This window comes from Callospermophilus lateralis, chromosome 7 (genome assembly GCF_048772815.1).
Source record: "Callospermophilus lateralis isolate mCalLat2 chromosome 7, mCalLat2.hap1, whole genome shotgun sequence".
NCBI classification, from domain to species: domain Eukaryota; kingdom Metazoa; phylum Chordata; class Mammalia; order Rodentia; family Sciuridae; genus Callospermophilus; species Callospermophilus lateralis.
In genome coordinates this window covers 137328449-137346553 of record NC_135311.1, presented here as the reverse complement: position 1 = coordinate 137346553, position 18105 = coordinate 137328449, and the positions used below count along the sequence as shown (strand labels likewise).

Sequence of the window (18105 nt, the reverse complement as noted above, 5' to 3'; positions counted from 1 at the left end):
GTCTCCAAATAAAAAATTCAAAGGGCAAGGAATGTGGCTCAGTGGTAAAGTGCCCCTGGATTCAATCCCTAGGTGCGCCACACACACACACACCAAAGAAGTAAAAGAATCCAGGCATGGTGGTACATACCTGTAATCCCAGTGGCTCAGGAGGCTGGGATAGAGGGATTGCAAGTTCAAAGCCAACCTCAGCAAAAGTGATGCACTAAATAAATACAAAATTGAGCAGGGGATGTGGCTCAGTGGTCAAGTGCCCCTGAGTTCAATCCCTGGTACCCACCCCCCCAAAAAAAAGAGTAAAAGAAAATGTGCTTGAAACAAAAATATATAAAATAATAGGCACGTTTAATAGGTGCATGTCCTTCAATAAAATTTATTCCAATTTTCCACTTGGGATGTGCATTTGAAGTGCTGTGGAATTTCTAATTTTAAATTTCTAATTTAAAATTGGGGGTATGATAATTCAGTTTTTGGTCATTGATGATTAGATAACCATCTGAATGATGCCTATTTCCCTAGCCCATTCCTTAAATATTCTCTTATTGCCAGACCTTTATTGTGAAACTTTTGTCTTTAAGACCAGCTCATAGGGCTGGGGTTGTGGCTTAGTGGTAGAGCACTCATCTGGCATGTGCGAGACCCTGGGTTCCATCCTCAGCATACATAAATAAAATAAAGGTATTGTTTTCAACTACTTCTAAAAAATAAATATTTAAAAAAAAAAAGACCAGCTCATAATCTCTTTCTTGCTTACATGCAAAATATAGGCAAGATTTTACCACGTCTCTGATTCTGCAGATCTATCCCTCCATGTTATTGTTGTGGCAGTAACTGCATTTGGAAAGATGAGAAAGGACGTGTTCCTTAATCTTTTTGTTTTTCTTCTTTAGATGTTGAGCATACTGGAGCCACCAGTGAATTCTATGACAAGTTCACGATTCGCTATCACATTAGCACCATTTTTAAAAGCCTTTGGCAAAACATAGCTCACCATGGCACCTTTATGGAGGAGTTCAAGTGAGTATTGGGCCCCTGATGTCACAGCTTGCTCTCTTGCAAATCACAGGGCTGCAGCTTAAAAGCTTTCACAGCTGGGTTGCTGTTGGCTGCTGGTTTCAGCCTCATTTTATCCCAGGTGCTATTCGATGTGGCCAGGGTTATCTACCTGTCTGCACTTACAAGGTAATGCTGAGTTCTGGATTTGTCAACATCTTTTGGGAGCAGTTTACATAAAGAAAGGGTCTATAAATTTGTATGTGTTCAGTGTTTTTTGATATTTCTCTGATTACAGAGCATACTGAAGGTAGAATGAAGAAAGATCATACTGTGTTCTTGAACATGATGTCAAGCTTTGGAGTTAGAAATGTTAGGAAGGCTTTAGATTTAGAAGCAGGGTAGGGATGTCATTAGAGGTGTCATTCTCAGTAGTAAGGCCCTAAACCTTGGTTAAGGACTTTTCACCAAGTGTGGTAGTACACATGTAATCCCAGTGACTCAGGAGTCTGTAGCAGGAAGATTACAAGTTTGAGGCCAGCCTCAGCCAAGAACTTAGTAAGACCCTAAGCAACTTAGCTAGACCCTGTCTCAAAATAAAAAGGGGGGCTAGGGTTATGGCTCAGAGGTAGAACACTCGTCTCGCATGTGTGAGGCCCTGGGTTCGATCCTCAGCACCACATAAAAATAAACAAATAAAGATTGTGTCCATCTACAACTAAAAAATAAATAAATTAAAGGACTGGGGATTTGGCTCAGTGGTAAAATGTTCTTGGGTTCAGTTTCTCTGGTACAAAAAAAAATTGGGGGGGGGGGTCCTGAATTGCTTAAATCCAGGCAGTAGAAATTCCATCTAAGTTATCTGTCAGTGCTTTAAAAAGGTAAGTGAAGGGTGCTGCATCTGTGGGTCAGTGGTAGAGTGCTTACCTAGCACATGTGAGGCACTGGATTTGATCCTCTGCATCACATAAAAACAAACAAACAAATAAAGTATTGTGACCATCTATAACTAAAAAAAGAAAAAAAGATAGGTGAAGATGTTGAACTGCTGAGCTTCAAAAGAAAATGTATCCCACCTACTTGGATCTTCTGTAACCCTTGTTTTAAATCTTTGATCAAATCTAGATATCCCTTGTTACCTGAGTGACCAGTCAGTAGTGCATGTATTACCAGCTGAGTAACCATTAGCTGGGTAACTTTCCAGAAGAGATGAAGTGAATTCATTATTTCCATGAACTGCTCTTGTAGTCAGTTATATTCCAACAAAAGCCTGGTGTGAGCTTAAAAAGGAGGCAGCTCCTGGCTTAATCAGCATGGTGCTCACTGGGAGTACGTGCTCTGGACTCACCCCAGTCCTGAGATGGGGGCCTCCCATCCACTGATTTGCACAGTCTTAGGCCCTGAAGTGAAGCTTCTGTTTTCTTTGCTCATCTGGCAGTTCCCATCTTAACAGGCAGGCCAGCTATTTCATTGACCAACTAGTTCCTCTCTTTGTTGGAACATGATCTGCAGAACAGTCCTTTGCCTGGAAGCTTCAAGTTCTGTAAAGCAAGTTTGTGTCTTGCCATAACAGTATCACAAGGTCCGACTTTTCTTTAGTATGTCTTTTTTGTGACGAGGAATGACTTTGTCAGTTCTCTTGTCTGCTCTGTACAGGTGATTATTTGTGCTTTCCTTATACTATGGTGAGTGTGAGCACATTTCCAATTCTAGTCTGAAAGAGTGTCTTCTCTACTTAAAGACACTGAGCACATGAGCCAGGGCAAGCTGGTAAACCTGCTCTCTAGAGGGAGATGGCAGCATTTGCTGGTGTGAATGTGTCCTCTGTTGTTGAATTTAAGATGCCAAGGGAAGGAGCTCACAAAATTCATCAGTTGGCTCTCATGAGCCATTCACAGTGGCTCCAGGATGCCACTAAAATGAGCTTATCAGGATTAATTAAAAAGTATAATGGAATCTAAAAAGAGGCTTGGTAGTACTTGGACTTCACTGTCCCTGAGCTGTGCCCATGCCGCAGTCTCACAGGTGGCGAGCCCAGCACTCGGTGGAGGGAGGCACGCTTTCTCTGGAACCTGCTGGACTTAATGAGCATGCCCCATCTCATTCCTTTTCAGTTCTGGGAAGCAGTTTGTTCGCTATATAAACATGCTGATAAACGACACGACATTCTTGCTGGATGAAAGTCTGGAGTCCTTGAAGCGGATCCACGAGGTGCAAGAAGAGATGAAAAACAAAGAACAGTGGGCCCAGTTGCCGCGGGTGAGGACACAGTCCTGGGCCCTTAGAGGCTGCAGTCCGCCTTGGACACAGAGGCACTCTGCTTAGGGTGGCCTCTCGGACTGTCAGGTGACCTTAGGTCTCACTGCCAGGATTTTCCTTTCTCTGGGTTCCATGAAACTGTACCCTAGGAGAAAACTAAAAGATGAGTTGAGAAGCTTTTCACAGTGCATCTTCAAAACCTTCTCTGCCTTTTTAATTTTGAAGCACTTCTTAGAGACAAGCTTTTATTGTCAGTATATTAAGATTTATGGAAGTGACTAGGAAATGAATCTCTAGATTTCTGTCTCTGGACAAGAATTTGATTTGTTCATATGGTCTTCTCCAGACAACTACATCACTCAGATTTCTTGTGGGGGTTTCTTTGAATCAATCTTAGTTTTTATATTTAGTTATTAATAGAAAGAATACTTGTTTGCCAAGTTTCACACTGTGCTAGTAACAGTACACTGTCCCCTCCTGATACGATTGCGTCCATTTCAGTGGTTCCTGGGTCAGTTACTGGGCCCTTGACAGCTGCTGGTGACTTCAGACATGGGTTAGTTCCAAATGTCTGCTTTATAAAGGGTCCTTCTGCCACATGGTGGGTACTGCTTCCTGTCTGCTTAAGACAACGGATACTATTGATTTTTCTGTTTAGTGGACGAAAGGGGACACAAATAGTCCCTAATAATCACTATTTCAGAAATAATTTTCTTTGACTTTGAAATTAGGTGCTACCTCCCACCTCCCTGGCTGCTCCTGCTTATCTCTGCAACCCCTGAGTGAGGGTCACTTCCGCTCTCAGCCTCAGGCTTCTCCTCTGCCTCCACTCTCGCTGCTGGGTTAGCATTTCTCAGGGAGGGTTTTGTTTAGAATTTTAAGCATAGTGGAGTTTGGTATAAGAGTGAATTTTTTTGTGGTGAGAGACTGTCCTTTACACTATAGAACATTTACCATGTCCGGTTCCTGTCCATTTAGCATTGGTGATGTACACTCCTACCCCCAGTCGTCATGCCCCAATTGAAAAACCACTGCCAGTTGATCTCATGTATTCCAGGGTGTTGAATAAAAACTCCAAAATATATCTCCTCAGCTCAGCTCTCTCCTGCCTCTGGGCTCTGCAGCCAGGGTTGGCTTCCCTTATGAGCAGGTAGCCTAATACATACCTCAAACCTAACTTCTCCCTGACCGAACTTCAGTATCCTATAAATCTCAATTAAGTCTGCCCAACCTCAACAGCTCGGAGTTTCCTTCTGCTAGTTGCTCAGGCTCGACACTTCAGCACTGTCTTCGATTCTTCCACCCTCCTCTCAGAAGATTCTTCTAGGCACTATCTTAAACTATCTCATGGACTGGGGCAATAGGTCAGTGGAAGAGCCTGTGCCCAGCATCTGAGAGGCAAGAGTTCCTTTCCTTACACCATTAAAAACACACACATGGAGGGTCATGGCTCCGTGGTAGAGCACTTGCCTAGCATGTATGAAGCATTGGGTTCAATTCTTAATAAAATAAAGGTCCATCAACAACTAAAAAAAAATTAAAAAATAATTATTTGGCATAAACTGTAATAAACAGATAATGCTTCAGAGACACACACACAGGAGATGGAGGCACTGGACTTGTGGCTCAGTGTTAGAGTCCTTGCCTAGTATGTGTGGGGCACTGAGTTCAATCCTGAGCACCCCATAAAATTAAATAAATAAAATAAAGGTATTGTGTCCATCTTCAACTAAAAAAAGATTTTTAAAAAGAAACACACACACACACACACACAGCTGGGCACAGTGGTGTATGCCTGTAATATCAGTGGCTTGGGAGGCTGAGACGGGAGGATTTCGAGTTCAAAGCCAGCTTCAGCAACAGTGAGGCTCTAAGCAACTCAGTGAGACCCTGTCTCTAAATACATTACAAAATAGGGCTAGAGAAGTGGTTGAATTCAATCCCTGTTACAAAAAAAAAAAAAATACGTGCACTCACGTATATACATAATGTGTGTGTACCCCCATTCTGTGACCACTTCCCACCACCTCCAGGCCACCACCATGTCTTGCCTGCCTTATTGCAGGAGCCTGCTGTTGGTCTCCCAGCCTCCACCCTTGCCCATGTCTCTACCAGAGGGATGCTACTAAAATCTGTTAGCACAGTACCGCTGATTCAGCTGTGGATGTGGCCTGCAGGGCATAGCACCTTTCTGCCCTCTTCTCCCCACACTGTCCCCTCCATTCCCTGCACCCCTGCCACACTGGCCTCTATCCTTGCACTGGCGGCTCCTCCACTGCAGTGATGTTTCACCAGACTTCTGCTGACTCACTTCCTTCGAGGAGTCCCATAGGTTAAATCACCCCCCAGAGAGGTAACCGCCCTTTCCAGAATAGCATCCGCAGAGCCCAGTGTCACTCTCCCTCACCCACTGCCACTTTTTGCTATCACTGTCAGACTTGAGTTTCTGTGAGGTGTTGGTTTATTAAGCAAAGTCTCCCTAAGAGACTCAAAGCTCCTGGAGGATGCAGAGCCCCCCTGGGCCTGTGCTGTGCTTCTCACAGGGCACCAGAGGCCCAGCCTCTAGAGGCATCTACATGGTACTCAGATGAATGTTTGAGACACCCAGACCCTCATAGAGTGTCAGATTGCACCTAGCTTTTCTTTCATTTTTTTCTGAATGGGCTCACCTGTGACCAGGGAGTAGTGCATAGGCCCCATGCCTTGCTGCAGGATCTCCACCAGGCATGACAAATTCTGACCCCAGAGAGTGCTCCCTGAGTGACATTAGCTGTTCCAGCTGTTTCCCCCCACCCCCCGCCCCCATGAGAAAAGGCCTCTGGGCAGATGTAAAACTTTAAGTTAGGGATAATGCGACAGCTCACTAGCTCAGTTCCCCTCATTTCCCAACCCAGGCAGAACCAAGGGAGAAAGACGGTGCCAGAGGCAAGCATGCTGACGCTGTGAAGGGGTGACAGCCTGACAGTCGAAAGAAAATTCAGAAAACTCGGCCACCCACAGGCACTTGGTGCAAGGACAGAATGATAGGCCTCATGGCAGAATACATCGCAATAACAATTCTCATTCTCATTCTCTCTCTCTCTCTCTCTCTCTCTCTTTAAAAAAAAAAAAAAAAAGAGAGAGAGAGAGAAATGAACTACCCTTTTATAGCACCAGTTTGTACCAGGTGCCATGTTACAGTCACTTCACTCGTCCTCCGTGGAAATTGAGACACTCTTTTTATCATTGAGAAAACAGAGGAAACTTAAGAGAGTTAAGGAACATGCCAGGCTTGGGGAGGAGCTCTGTGGTAGAACCCATCCTTAGCACACACAGCCCTGGGTTGATCCCCAGCACCAAGCAAAAAAAATCCCCAGGCCACCTAAATGGTTCTCACACTGAGAGGAGTCCACATCAGCTCTCTGCAGTTGGGTGGGGATGGGGGGTTGTTACCTTACCCCTGAGCATGTTGGCTCTGCAGCCACTTTTCCAGTTATGAGATGACTGTGTTTTTCCTTTGCACTTGGCGTGTTAGTGAGCTGATGACTGGTTCTGAGATTTTTTTGGCACCTGCTTGATGTTTCCTAGGATCAGCAGCAGGCCCGGCAGTCTCAGCTTGCTCAGGATGAGCGTGTTTCACGCTCTTATCTGGCCCTGGCGACAGAAACCGTGGACATGTTCCATATCCTCACGAAGCAGGTCCAGAAGCCGTTCCTCAGACCAGTGAGTAGAAGCTGTGGGGTGTTTGTTTTATCTGTTGGCCCCCACATCCAGACCTTAGCACTTAAAACTTGATGCAATTGTTGAAATTCTGGAAATGTTAGCATCACAGTCACCAATACATGAAGTTCTGTTGCTGATTTTATTCCCATTTATGCTAATTGATACACACAGATACCCTGCTGTTAGACTCTAGTGAAGATCTCTGATGTTACTACACCTTCTACAAATGATTCCAAGGTGACTTTGTTCACTTTCTGCTTAGACAGTACATTGGTTTGTTGGTACTGAAGTTATGACATTTTTATCATTATTGATTCCTCTTTGTGTAGGAAAATATTAGGTAACATAAAATTGGAATACATTAAGTAGAATCATTGATAATATGTAAGTTCTTGGGGCTGGGGATGTGGCTCAAGTGGTAGCGCGCTCGCCTGGCATGCGTGCGGCCCTGATTCGATCCTCAGCACCACATACAAACAAAGATATTGTGTCCTCCGAAAACTGAAAAAATAAATATTAAAAAAAAATATATGTAAGTTCTTTGTTTCTTGTAGATATAGCTTTGTCACATTCAAGAAGCCAAAGAGCTGGATGCAGTGGTGCACGTTTGAAATCACAGTGACTCAGGTAGCAGAAGCAGGAAGATTGCAAGTTTGAGGCTAACCTTGGCAATTTAGTGAGACACTGTCTCAAAACTTAAAAAGGGCTAAGATGTAGCTCAGTGATGGAGCACCCCTGGTTCAGTCTCCAGTAGCACAAAAATAAATAAATAAATTTTTAAAAATAAAAAGCCACAAATTCCGTGGGGTGTAACTAAAGAGTAGAGAATATGCCTAGCATGCAAGAGGCCCTGAGTTTCATCCCCCAAAACCCCAAAAAAGGAAGGAGAAGCAGCAGCAGCAGCCAAAGGCTAATTAGAACCACAAATAAGTTGTTTTTGTTTGTTTCCTATTTATTTATTTATTTTTGTGGAGACAGGATCTTACTAAGTTGCTTAGGACCTCATTGAATTGCTAAGTCTGGCTTTAAACTTGTGATCCTCTGGCCTCAGCTTCCCAGGTTGCTGGGATTACAGTTGTGTACCACCACATCAGGCTTTCTGAATTTGGAGTGTTTCTTATTTTCATAATTAAAAACATGAATTTAAAGAGAAGACTTTTGTTGGTATTTGTCATCAGCCCTCAACATTCCATTAATTACCAGAATTTTCATATAAGAAATGGGAATTAAAGACATATGAATGTAAAGCTGAACTTCTTTAGCATGTGCACGCAGCACACTTAAGAGAGTCTTTGTGGGCTTAAACAAGCCACTGAAGTAGGAGTTTTTGGTCCTTCTCACTTGTCTCAACAGCATTAATTATTGTATTATCCTGTGATTTCCTAGGAACTTGGACCCCGATTGGCTGCAATGCTGAACTTCAATCTTCAGCAACTCTGTGGCCCAAAGTGCCGTGACCTGAAAGTTGAAAATCCAGAGAAATACGGCTTTGAACCAAAGAAGCTTTTGGACCAGCTAACGGATATTTACTTGCAGCTGGACTGTGCCCGGTTTGCTAAAGCCATTGCTGATGACCAGGTTAGTGCTAAGGGAGCAAGGCCATTTTTCAGGGGCCTGAGGTTCAGGCTGCTGAGTTGGGCATTTCAATCACTTCTCAGTTCTTCTCCTGGCAGACCCTGCCCAATTACATTTCCATCTGTCCTTTGGATTCTCCCCACTCCCAGTGAAGAAAGGTGATGGTCATCATGGATTGACAAGTTTTTAGTACCTAAGCGTGAATGATGGCCCCAGTGGCTGGGAAACATGTCAGGTGTAAGAGGAGATGAATTGCTTTTGTTCCTTAGGGAGTAAAGAGCAGACCCGGCTCCCTGATCCTCCCGAGGTTGAGTTCTTCACTCACCTTATTCAACAGTACATTAAATTCCCAAGAGCCAGATTTTCTCACAGAATCCACATCTTCCCAGTCTCCTGCTATAGTGCTGCCATGCCTTCATGAATGGAATCGCTCATGGTTATCTCTGTACTCCTCCCTCTCCTGCATTCCTGTGCCCCCTGGAATGAGATCTGGGTTATGTGTGTGTTTTAGGGTACTGGGAATTGCCATGCTAGGCAAGCACTCTGCCACTGAGCCGCCTCCCAGACCTTTTCATTTTTTATTGTGAGATAGGGTCTCATTAAATTGGCCAGGTTGGCCTTAAACTTGTCATCCTCCTGACTCAGCCTTCAGAATAACTGGGATTCTGAGCATATGCCACTGCGCCTGGTTCAGGTATGCTTTGCTCCTCCACAGCCATCCGTTTAGTCTAAGCTCCTGCTCTGAAGCCTTCTTGTGTGATACGCAGTCGCCTCAGAAGGGGCTTCCCCTCCCTCTGAGCTCTGCTCCCTGTGTCTGCGGCACTCACTGACTGCTGCAGTGAACCCCTCCTCTGTTTTCACTCACTTGGTCCTCCCCGAATTCAGTGATGTGGGGTCTCTACTGAATGAGAGAAGCCAAATTGCCTGTGCAAGTGCACAGAGCTCAGGTGGGATGGAGGTGCAGTTCGCCTCCTGGTGTCTGGCCCTGAACACATTGTCCTCTCAGCTTCCTGCTTTCAGTGCCCAGAGAGGGCCTTGCTGGCTTCTGTGCCTCCACCTTTCTCATACCCCTTTTTCAGAATTTCTCACTTCACAGGTTACCCATTCTGGAAGGTTCTTTACCCATCTCTCACCCCTAATGGGTACTTTTTTTAAAAAAAGCTTTTTTGAGTTATAATTTACATATGTGGGTGCTTTTTATTATAAGCAAGGGAAGTAGCCTCGACAGAGTACCTATAATGGGGGAAAATGTGTGTCTAAAGCAGTTTTTTCATAAAATGTGGTGGTAAATGAAAGGGTTTGAAAATTGTAGTTATTTGGGGAAATGTTAAAATATGTACTGTTTTTCTAGCCTATGACTATATAATAGCATACATATTCAGGAATGGTAGATGGATAGTCTATAGTGAGGACAGGGAAGTGGAAGTACCTACTGAGGTAGACTGTACAGCCGGATGGCAGCTGGCCTCTCCTGCTTGGCCGGCTGATGGCAGTGAAGCATTCCCAGCTACTCGCTGCCACCAAGGGGGCGGGGGCATTTGGAGTGCCCTGTTCTCCTCGGGTCTTACTGTGGCTACAGTTTAAGGTAGTCAGGAAGCCTTCAGTGCAGATGAGCAGGCATGTCCAGAAAGGCTGCAGACAAGTGGGAGCCACAGGAGAGCCTCTCGCTGCCTGTCCTGGTGACAACAGCAGCTGCACCCTGCCTGCCAGTGCCAGTGCCAGGGATCGTGGTGGCATCCTCTGCTGGCAACAGCTGGAGTGTGGTTAGTGGATTCTACACCGTGGCACACCAGTCTCCCCTGCCCCCGGTCTAAAGAGCCCTGACCTTGCAGACCTGTGAAGGAGCCAGCTGCTGTGACACAAGCCTATAATCCCAGGATCCCAGAAGGCTGAGGCAGGAGGATCACAGGTTCAAAGCCAGCCTCAGCAATTTAGGGAGATCCTATCTCAAAAGTTTAAAAATGAGTTGAGGATATGACTCAGTGGTTAAGCACCCCTGCACTGAATCCCCAGTACCCAAAAAACAAAAAAACAGACCTGTGAAAGACTTTCCCTACCAATAACACATGGAGAAAAAACACCTTTTTTTTTTTTTTTTTTTTTTTGCTACTGGGAATTGAATCCAGGGATGCTTTACCACTGAGCTACATCCCAGGCCATTTCATTTATTCATCTTTTATTTACTTATGTTTTGTACTAGGAACTGAACTCAGGGGTGCCTTGCCACTGAACCATGTCCCCAGCCCTTTTTAAAATTTTTTTCTTATTTTGAAACAGGGTCTCACTAAGTTGCCCAGGCTGGACTCAAGTTGGTATCCTCCCAAGTGTTTGGGATTAGGTGAGAGCCACTGAGCCCGCTGGGAAAAAAAAAAAAAGAAAACCACATACATTTTCAGTAGTATCTTTGCTTTCTTTTACAGGGTGTTGTTTGTGCTGCCGGTTGGGCATTTTCTGTTTATGGTGGCCTTAAGGTGATTAGAGTCCTGCCTGCTTGGTTATTTTATTTCATTTTATTCATTTATCGGGTGCTGGGGATTAAACCCAGGGTTGCTCTATAAATGAGCCACATCTTCAGCCCTATTTATTTTGAGACAGGGTCTCACTTAATTTTTTTACTGAGGCTGGCCTGGAACTAGGATCCTCCTGACTCAGCCCATGAGTTGCTGGGATCACAGGTGTGCATCCCAGTACTCTGCTACTTGTTGGTTTCATCTGAGGGTTTTCAGGACTGGGCTGGGACTATTGAGCGCTCAGAGGAATTAGAGGAGAGGCAGCAGAATTCCATTTTCTCCTTCAGAAGAAATCATCGTAGTTGACTTGGCTTTGCTTTGCTATGTCTTGTTTTCACGGAGAACAAAAGAAGAAAAAAATGACATCTTTACAAGGAAAAAGTTATGAGTCTTCCTTTCCTTTCCTACATCAGGAAAGGGCTAAAGACCAGGTGCAGGAGGTTGATAAAGTTGCAGGGATGAAGAGCCCCTGGGCTCTGCACTACTGAGAAGTGGCATTTAGTAGTTGGTCCCTGGAACTGAGAGAACCCAGGATAGGGAGATCTGAGGGGGACTCAGGTGGCATTGATGATCACACCTGACCGTCCTTTCATGGGCAGATCCAATTCCACAGACAGATTGCTTTCCAGCATTCATGGAGCATTAGTACACTGTTCCCAGGGAAAAGTAAAATAACCCGTCTCAAGTTGCACATCTCCCAGGCAAGCTTTCCTAAGTTGATTGCTCCTTCTCTAACCTACCAAAATATTGAGCCTTCTTATTGTAAATTTAGTGCTTCATTTTCTTGTTCAAGTTTTTCTTTCTTTCCTTTAAGGTAAAAGTCCCATAATATAAATTAACTATGTTAAAGTGTACAATTAGATGGTGTATAATGCATTCACAGTGGTATGCAACTATCATCTCTGTTCCAGAACATTATTATCACCCCAAAAGGACACCTGTACCCATTAAGCAGTCACTGTCCATTCACCCAGCAACCATAATTCTGGGTTCTGTCTCTATTTTACCTGTGTTTGGATTTACCTATTTACCTATTCTGGACATTTCATATAAACAGAATCATGTGGTACGTAACTTGTGTGTGTTTCTTCTTGGATTTAATACTGTTTTTGAGTGGTTGGAGTGTAGCTCAGTGATGGAAAGCACCTAGCATACATGAGGTCCTGGGTTTCATCCCTAGCAACACAAAAATAAAAATAAATGGATTAAATAGGTAAATAATGTTTTTGAGGTTCATCCATATTAGACACAGAGTCTCACTGAGTTCCTGTTTTCCGGTCTCCCGGATGCCCAGGAGTGGAGTGGCTGACCATAGACAATTCCGTGATTAGCTTTTGAAGGCCACACCGACTTCCACAGCTGCTGCATTGTTACCCTCCCCCCAGCAGTATACAGGTCTTCAGATTTCTCCACATCCTCACTGACACTTGTTAATTTCTGATTAACAAACTTCTGTAGCCATCCTCATGGAAGCAAAGTGGTATTTCATTGTGATTTTGATTTCTCTTTCCCTAATGAGAAACACTGTTGAACACCTTTTTATGTGCTTTCTGGACATTCATATATTTTCTTGGAAGAAATGTCTGTTCAAGTCCTTTGCTTATTTTTAATTGGACACTTTGTTGTTTCTTGTTGAGTTGAAAGAATTCTTTGTGTATTCAGGATGGTAGATCCTTATCTGATGTATGACTTGCAGGTATTGTTGTTTTAATTTGTAACTACTCTATAGTAAGATTCTTAAAGTTAAGAACATGATCTTTTAGCCAGGCGCCGTGGCGCACCTCAGTAATCCCAGCGGCTCTAGAGGCTGAGACAGGAGTCGTGAGTTCAAAGCCAGCCTCACCAACAGCAAGGCGCTAAGCAACTCAGTGAAACCCTGTCTCTAAATAAAATAGAAAATAGGGTTGGGGATGTGACTCAGTGGTCGAGTGCCCCTGAATTCAATCCCTGGTACCCCCCCCAAAAAAAAAAAAAAAAAAGTCATCTGCTTCTCTGACACCTGCCACACCAAACCTAAGAATGTAGCTGAGTGAGCTGTTTGGCCCTTCACTGGTGCCATTGCTCCACAAGGCTGAATGCCTTGTCCCCTCGGTATCAGTGCCTTCATGGTGCAGTAGTGCCTATGGTAGCTTTTTGCCATTACCTCGTGACAATAAGCAGGCACTGAGTAAAGTGTTGAATTCATGTAGTAATTTAGCTTTGGGAAACTTGAACCAGGCACTCTGTATGCCTCGGGGCTCCAGAAAGATGGCCTTTTAGGGTATCTGGGGCCCAGCCTCCCTGCTGCCACTTTCCCCTTGCCTGTGTTCTCTTGGTTCCTTTCCCCATCTCTTCTTTCCCTTCCTTTCCTTCCCCCTTTCATTCTCTCTTCCTCTCTGCTTCCCATTGGGTGTGTGTTGCTAGGTGAACACAGGGCCTCACCTGCTGTTCCAGTGCCAGCAAGCCAGCCCCCAGCTAAATCTCCAGCCCCTTTCCTCCCTTTCCCCAGTTGCGTGGTTAGCGGGGTGTGGGTGTGTGTGGAGAGAAAGCAAGATTGTGCACTTATTTAGAAACCAAAGTTAAAAAAAGATGAAAGGTTGGGGAATTTGATCCAGTGCTCTAAAAGAAAACAAGTATGAGATGAATTCCTGCTAAAGGCAGCGATGTGAATCCAGATAGGAACAACAGGTCCCACGGCCCAAAAGCTAAAGCTGAAAGGTGAGCAGCAGTGTCAGCAGGGCACCATGCAGTGAGGCAGAATCATAGAAGCCCCTCCAGGTGGAGCCCCGGGGCCAGTGCTCTTATGCTGGGCTGGGGAGAGTGTACTGTGGCCTGGCACCCAGTTGCTTGCCTGTGTCACAGACTTAGGGGTCAGGGAGGGAGAGACAGATGGACATAGTCCTTTTCATTTGGAGAAGGGGCCATGAGGGTGAGCAGAGCCCAAGATAGCAACACTATCTCTTGGTCACTGGGGCTTAACCTTGTCTGAGTTCTTTGGCATTAGCTGACATGATGAGAGATTGTGGTCCTATCCCAGGGTCTCAGATTTAATTATTTCCCTTCTCTGTATCATTGTCACTAAATCAACCAGTGACCACAGCTTTAGTGGTAAGTGCAAGGAATGATACACTTTGATATTGTGTAATGGCAGTGAATTAGGTAAGTTCCCATTCCCACTTCACTGGAGGAAATGGGCTTGGGGGAGTTAGGGACTCGTCCAAGACCACACAGCTGGTGGGTAGTAGGGCTAGAATTGATGTTCAAGTTGTCTGGGTCCCTGGTGGATACCTCTGATCTGCCACCCTCCTCTGGGACATAGATTGTGTCTGCCCCCAGGCCTGTTCACTGGTATTATTGGGATGGGTCACATATAAGCAGAGCACCTGACATGACAGTGTTGAGCTAAGTGATGTGAAGTGATCGGTAGTGGATAGGAGAAGGCTTCTTTTGAGTTTGAACTATTCTTACCTTGTTGACCATTAAGGAAGAAAGCTGAAATTGCTCCCTCCTCTCATAGGCTGTTAGAATACAGTGCTCTGCAGGAACTGAGATGGGCAAAATTTGTGTCTCTTCAGTATTTAAACTTATATTTAAAAGGAAGTCACACTGACTTCAAAAGTCAAAACTCCCTATTTCCCTTAATCCTGTAGCCTTCTTCATAAATGATAGCATTTTCAGTTGAGCACATAGTATCCAGTCTTTATGCATTTATAATTATAAAAAAAATCCTTTATGTTTTATCTAGCTACAAATGCACAGAGAAAACTAATATATATATATATATATATATATATATATATATATATATAAAAATATGAAATTATGTGAATTCAGAGATTTTTGGGGGGAGTTTTGTTTTTTTGATATTGGGGATGGAACCCAGGAGTGCTCTACCACTGAGCTCCATTCCCAGCCCTTTTTTATTTTTTGAGACAGAGTCTCTCCTAGTTGAGTCTGGACTCAAACTTGTCCTCTTGCCTCAGCCTCCTGACTTGCTGGGATTACAGGCATGCACCCTGTGCCTGGTGATTTTGGGGGGTTTTTCATTAGGGGGAGATACCACAGATGGATTATACTTGGGACTTGCTCTCCCATCCAGAATTCATGTGTTACATTGTCTTTCCTCATATGCAGAGATCCTACAGCAAGGAACTGTTTGAAGAAGTAATTTCAAAAATGCGGAAGGCGGGGATCAAATCCACAATAGCAATAGAGAAGTTTAAACTTCTTGCTGAAAAAGTAGAGGAGATAGTGGCTAAGAACGCACGCGCAGAGATCGACTACAGTGACGCTCCGGATGAGTTCAGAGGCAAGTGGCCTGGCTTTTTCACACTGACCACTGTGATCTGAGTCTACTTGAAATATACGCTAACAGCACTGCCTGTACTTCCAGTTTCTTTGATGATGCACTACAGGTGCTGCCTTTTTTTTGGACTGGGATTTAACCCAGGCGTGCTCTACCATTGAGCCACATCCCCATTCCTTTTATATTTTGAGACAGGGTCTCACTAAATTGGTTAGGGTCTTGCTAAGTTGCTGAGGCTGGCTTTGAACTTAGAATCCTCTGCCTTAGCCTCCCCAAGTCGCTGGGATTATAGAGTGCACCACCACACATGGCTTACCATTGCTTCTTGAAAGGCTCTGTCTGAAATTACTTTTGCCTATTTTTAGTTCACAGTGTAAATTGAAAAAATGTCCTTAGCCTGATTTCAAACCACATAAGTCTGGAAGATTTGAAGGATAGCTTTGTCTTTTGTAAATGAGGACTCATGCTTTCAAAGAATTCTGAGAAGTCCGGATGAGGTCCAGCCCTGCGGGGCCTGCTGCATAACTGCCCTCAGGTCTTTGTTCTCTTCCCGGCAGTGGTGATATATTTTTGATGATGGATATATTTTTGATGATGGGAGGGACTTGGTTTTGTTTTTCTTCAGTTTTAACCCCTATCATCAGGTAGAGTTTATTTTGCTTTGTCTCTTCAGACCCTCTGATGGATACCCTGATGACTGACCCCGTGCGGCTGCCCTCCGGCACCATCATGGACCGCTCCATCATCCTGCGGCACTTGCTGAACTCCCCCACCGACCCCTTCAACCGGCAGACGCTGACTGAGAGCATGCTGGAACCAGGTAGGGAGGGCACAGCTCATTGCAGTTGCCCTCAGTGCCAGGAGCTCAGCCAGAACCGTACCAGAGGCAGCCAGAAAGGGAGAAGGGCCAAGTCTGGGCTCTGCCAGGCTTGTTGCACAGAAAAGACACAGAGTGCGCTCGTCTTTTTTCACTATGGACATCTGGCCCTTCCTGTTCTGTCCTGTTTTCTGCAGGCTTCAGCAAACGAGGCAATGAGCGGTTTTCTTTCCATGCAAACCTCATCTCAGGGAGAGTTCTCCCACCTGGACACTAATTTTCCTTTCTTCTTCTCCCCTCAGTGCCAGAACTGAAAGAACAGATTCAGGCATGGATGAGAGAGAAACAGAACAGCGATCATTAACCGTCCCCCTCGCCCCCTCTGCTGGGAGCAGCCAAGGCCAGCGAGGCAGGCAGAAGCAGCATCCGCGGTGCAACTGTTGCTCAAACATCGGAGGCCAGATGCGGCCAAATTCCCGAGAGCCCAGCCCAGTGACCAAACAGTAGAGATCTGGAGGGACATGAATGAGAAGAGGAGCCCCATTCCTGTACATATATTTAAGTGACAGACACAGTCAAAAGCTCAAGGGACAGGTTTTATGGTTGCTTGCGTAATAAAGCATGTCCTTCCATGTCACGATTTGGGGCTTTTGCAGTGGAAGTCTTTTAGTGATGGCGAATGGGCCTGGGCAGCATCCCCTTCATCTTTTGTTGTTGAATTTTTTTTGTTTGTTTGTTTTTTCTGTTTTTTTTTTTTAATCCAATATCCGTTGATTTGATTGTGATTAGAGAACTCGGACATTTTGCTGCTAAAGAATCTTTTCCCTTCTCCCACTTCCTGCCCCTACTTGCACTGCTGTGGATTTTTTTTTAAAGAAACAAAAACAAATTCCTTTCCCCACCCTCCAAACATATATTCTGTGAGATAACTGTGCCTGCGACAAAGTGTTAATCCTGGGATCGTATTTTTATATCATATTCTCATATTTGTTTTTTTAATTGGTGTTAGATGACATGATTAATAAAAAAGGCAAGATATTTTCAGAATTTGAATTTCAGTTTTTTTTTTTTTTTTTTTTCTTTTGAGATGTCCCTTTTAAATTTTTTTATTATAATCAACATGGAGAGAATCCTGTTGCTCTGGTCCTTATAACAAGCCCTCTATTAGGAACTGAAGGAGCAATTGCAGCAGATGGGGGTGCTGAGGGATATCAGGACTTAGCAACTGATGGTTTTGGGGGGTGAGGGTTGGTCTTTTTAATGCTGTGTGTCAGTTCAAAACCTTTACCGTTATCCTGTGAGGGTAAATAAATTGCTCTACCCTTGAGTCTGAGTTTGAGGCAGGGTTCATTTGTATGATGTGTCCTTTGGGGTTTGGCCTTACCAAAGCAAAAAAGGGTGCAAGAAATGTGGATGTCGGTGTGCTTGTTTAAACACTCACAGCCAGCCACACACACGCACACGGCAAAGGCGTTTTGTATTACCGCTCCCAAGTAACATACTTGAATTCTTGACTTTCCTTTGGGGTAAAAAAGGATTTGAAACCATAAAGTGTTTTGAAGAAATTAAGTCTACAAAAACATACTTTCTCTTTTCTTTTCCTTTTTTCCCCCTCCACAGACCATGTCCTCTGTTCAGTTCCTAACGCAAACTACAATAAACGGTGATACACACACAAGGAATTTTGAGTCTCTTCTTTTTGTGGAAAAATAAAAAGGTGGGGTGGGTAAACAGAACCAAATGAGTGTGTGTGTGGTAAATCATCTTTTCTGGAGCCAATTAGGCGTTGTTTGATTTTTGTTTGTTTGGTTTGTGTGTGTGTGTTGCTAGGGATTGAACCCAGGGCCTTGTGTATGCAAGGTAAGCACTCCACCAACTGAGCTGTATCCCCAGCCCAGGAGTTGCTGTTTTTAAAATAAAACTTTCCCATTCCCGTCAGCCTTGAAGACCACATTTGGTTCTCA

The 18105-nt window shown here is 44.4% G+C and overlaps 1 protein-coding gene across 3 annotated transcripts in view; it reads left to right on the top strand.

Annotated features, from left to right (window-relative positions):
* Positions 1–17814, top strand: part of Ube4b (ubiquitination factor E4B) — a 110033-nt gene extending 92219 nt beyond the window's left edge. For all 3 annotated transcript variants that reach the window (XM_076861336.2, XM_076861335.2, XM_076861334.2), the window contains 7 exons: positions 891–1017; positions 3108–3252; positions 6820–6954; positions 8341–8532; positions 15153–15327; positions 15998–16144; positions 16444–17814. In XM_076861336.2, coding sequence (XP_076717451.1) covers positions 891–1017; positions 3108–3252; positions 6820–6954; positions 8341–8532; positions 15153–15327; positions 15998–16144; positions 16444–16505 — 983 coding nt within the window. In that variant the 3' untranslated portion in view covers positions 16506–17814. The remainder of the gene's footprint in view (positions 1–890; positions 1018–3107; positions 3253–6819; positions 6955–8340; positions 8533–15152; positions 15328–15997; positions 16145–16443) is intronic.
* Positions 17815–18105: the final 291 nt, after the last annotated feature.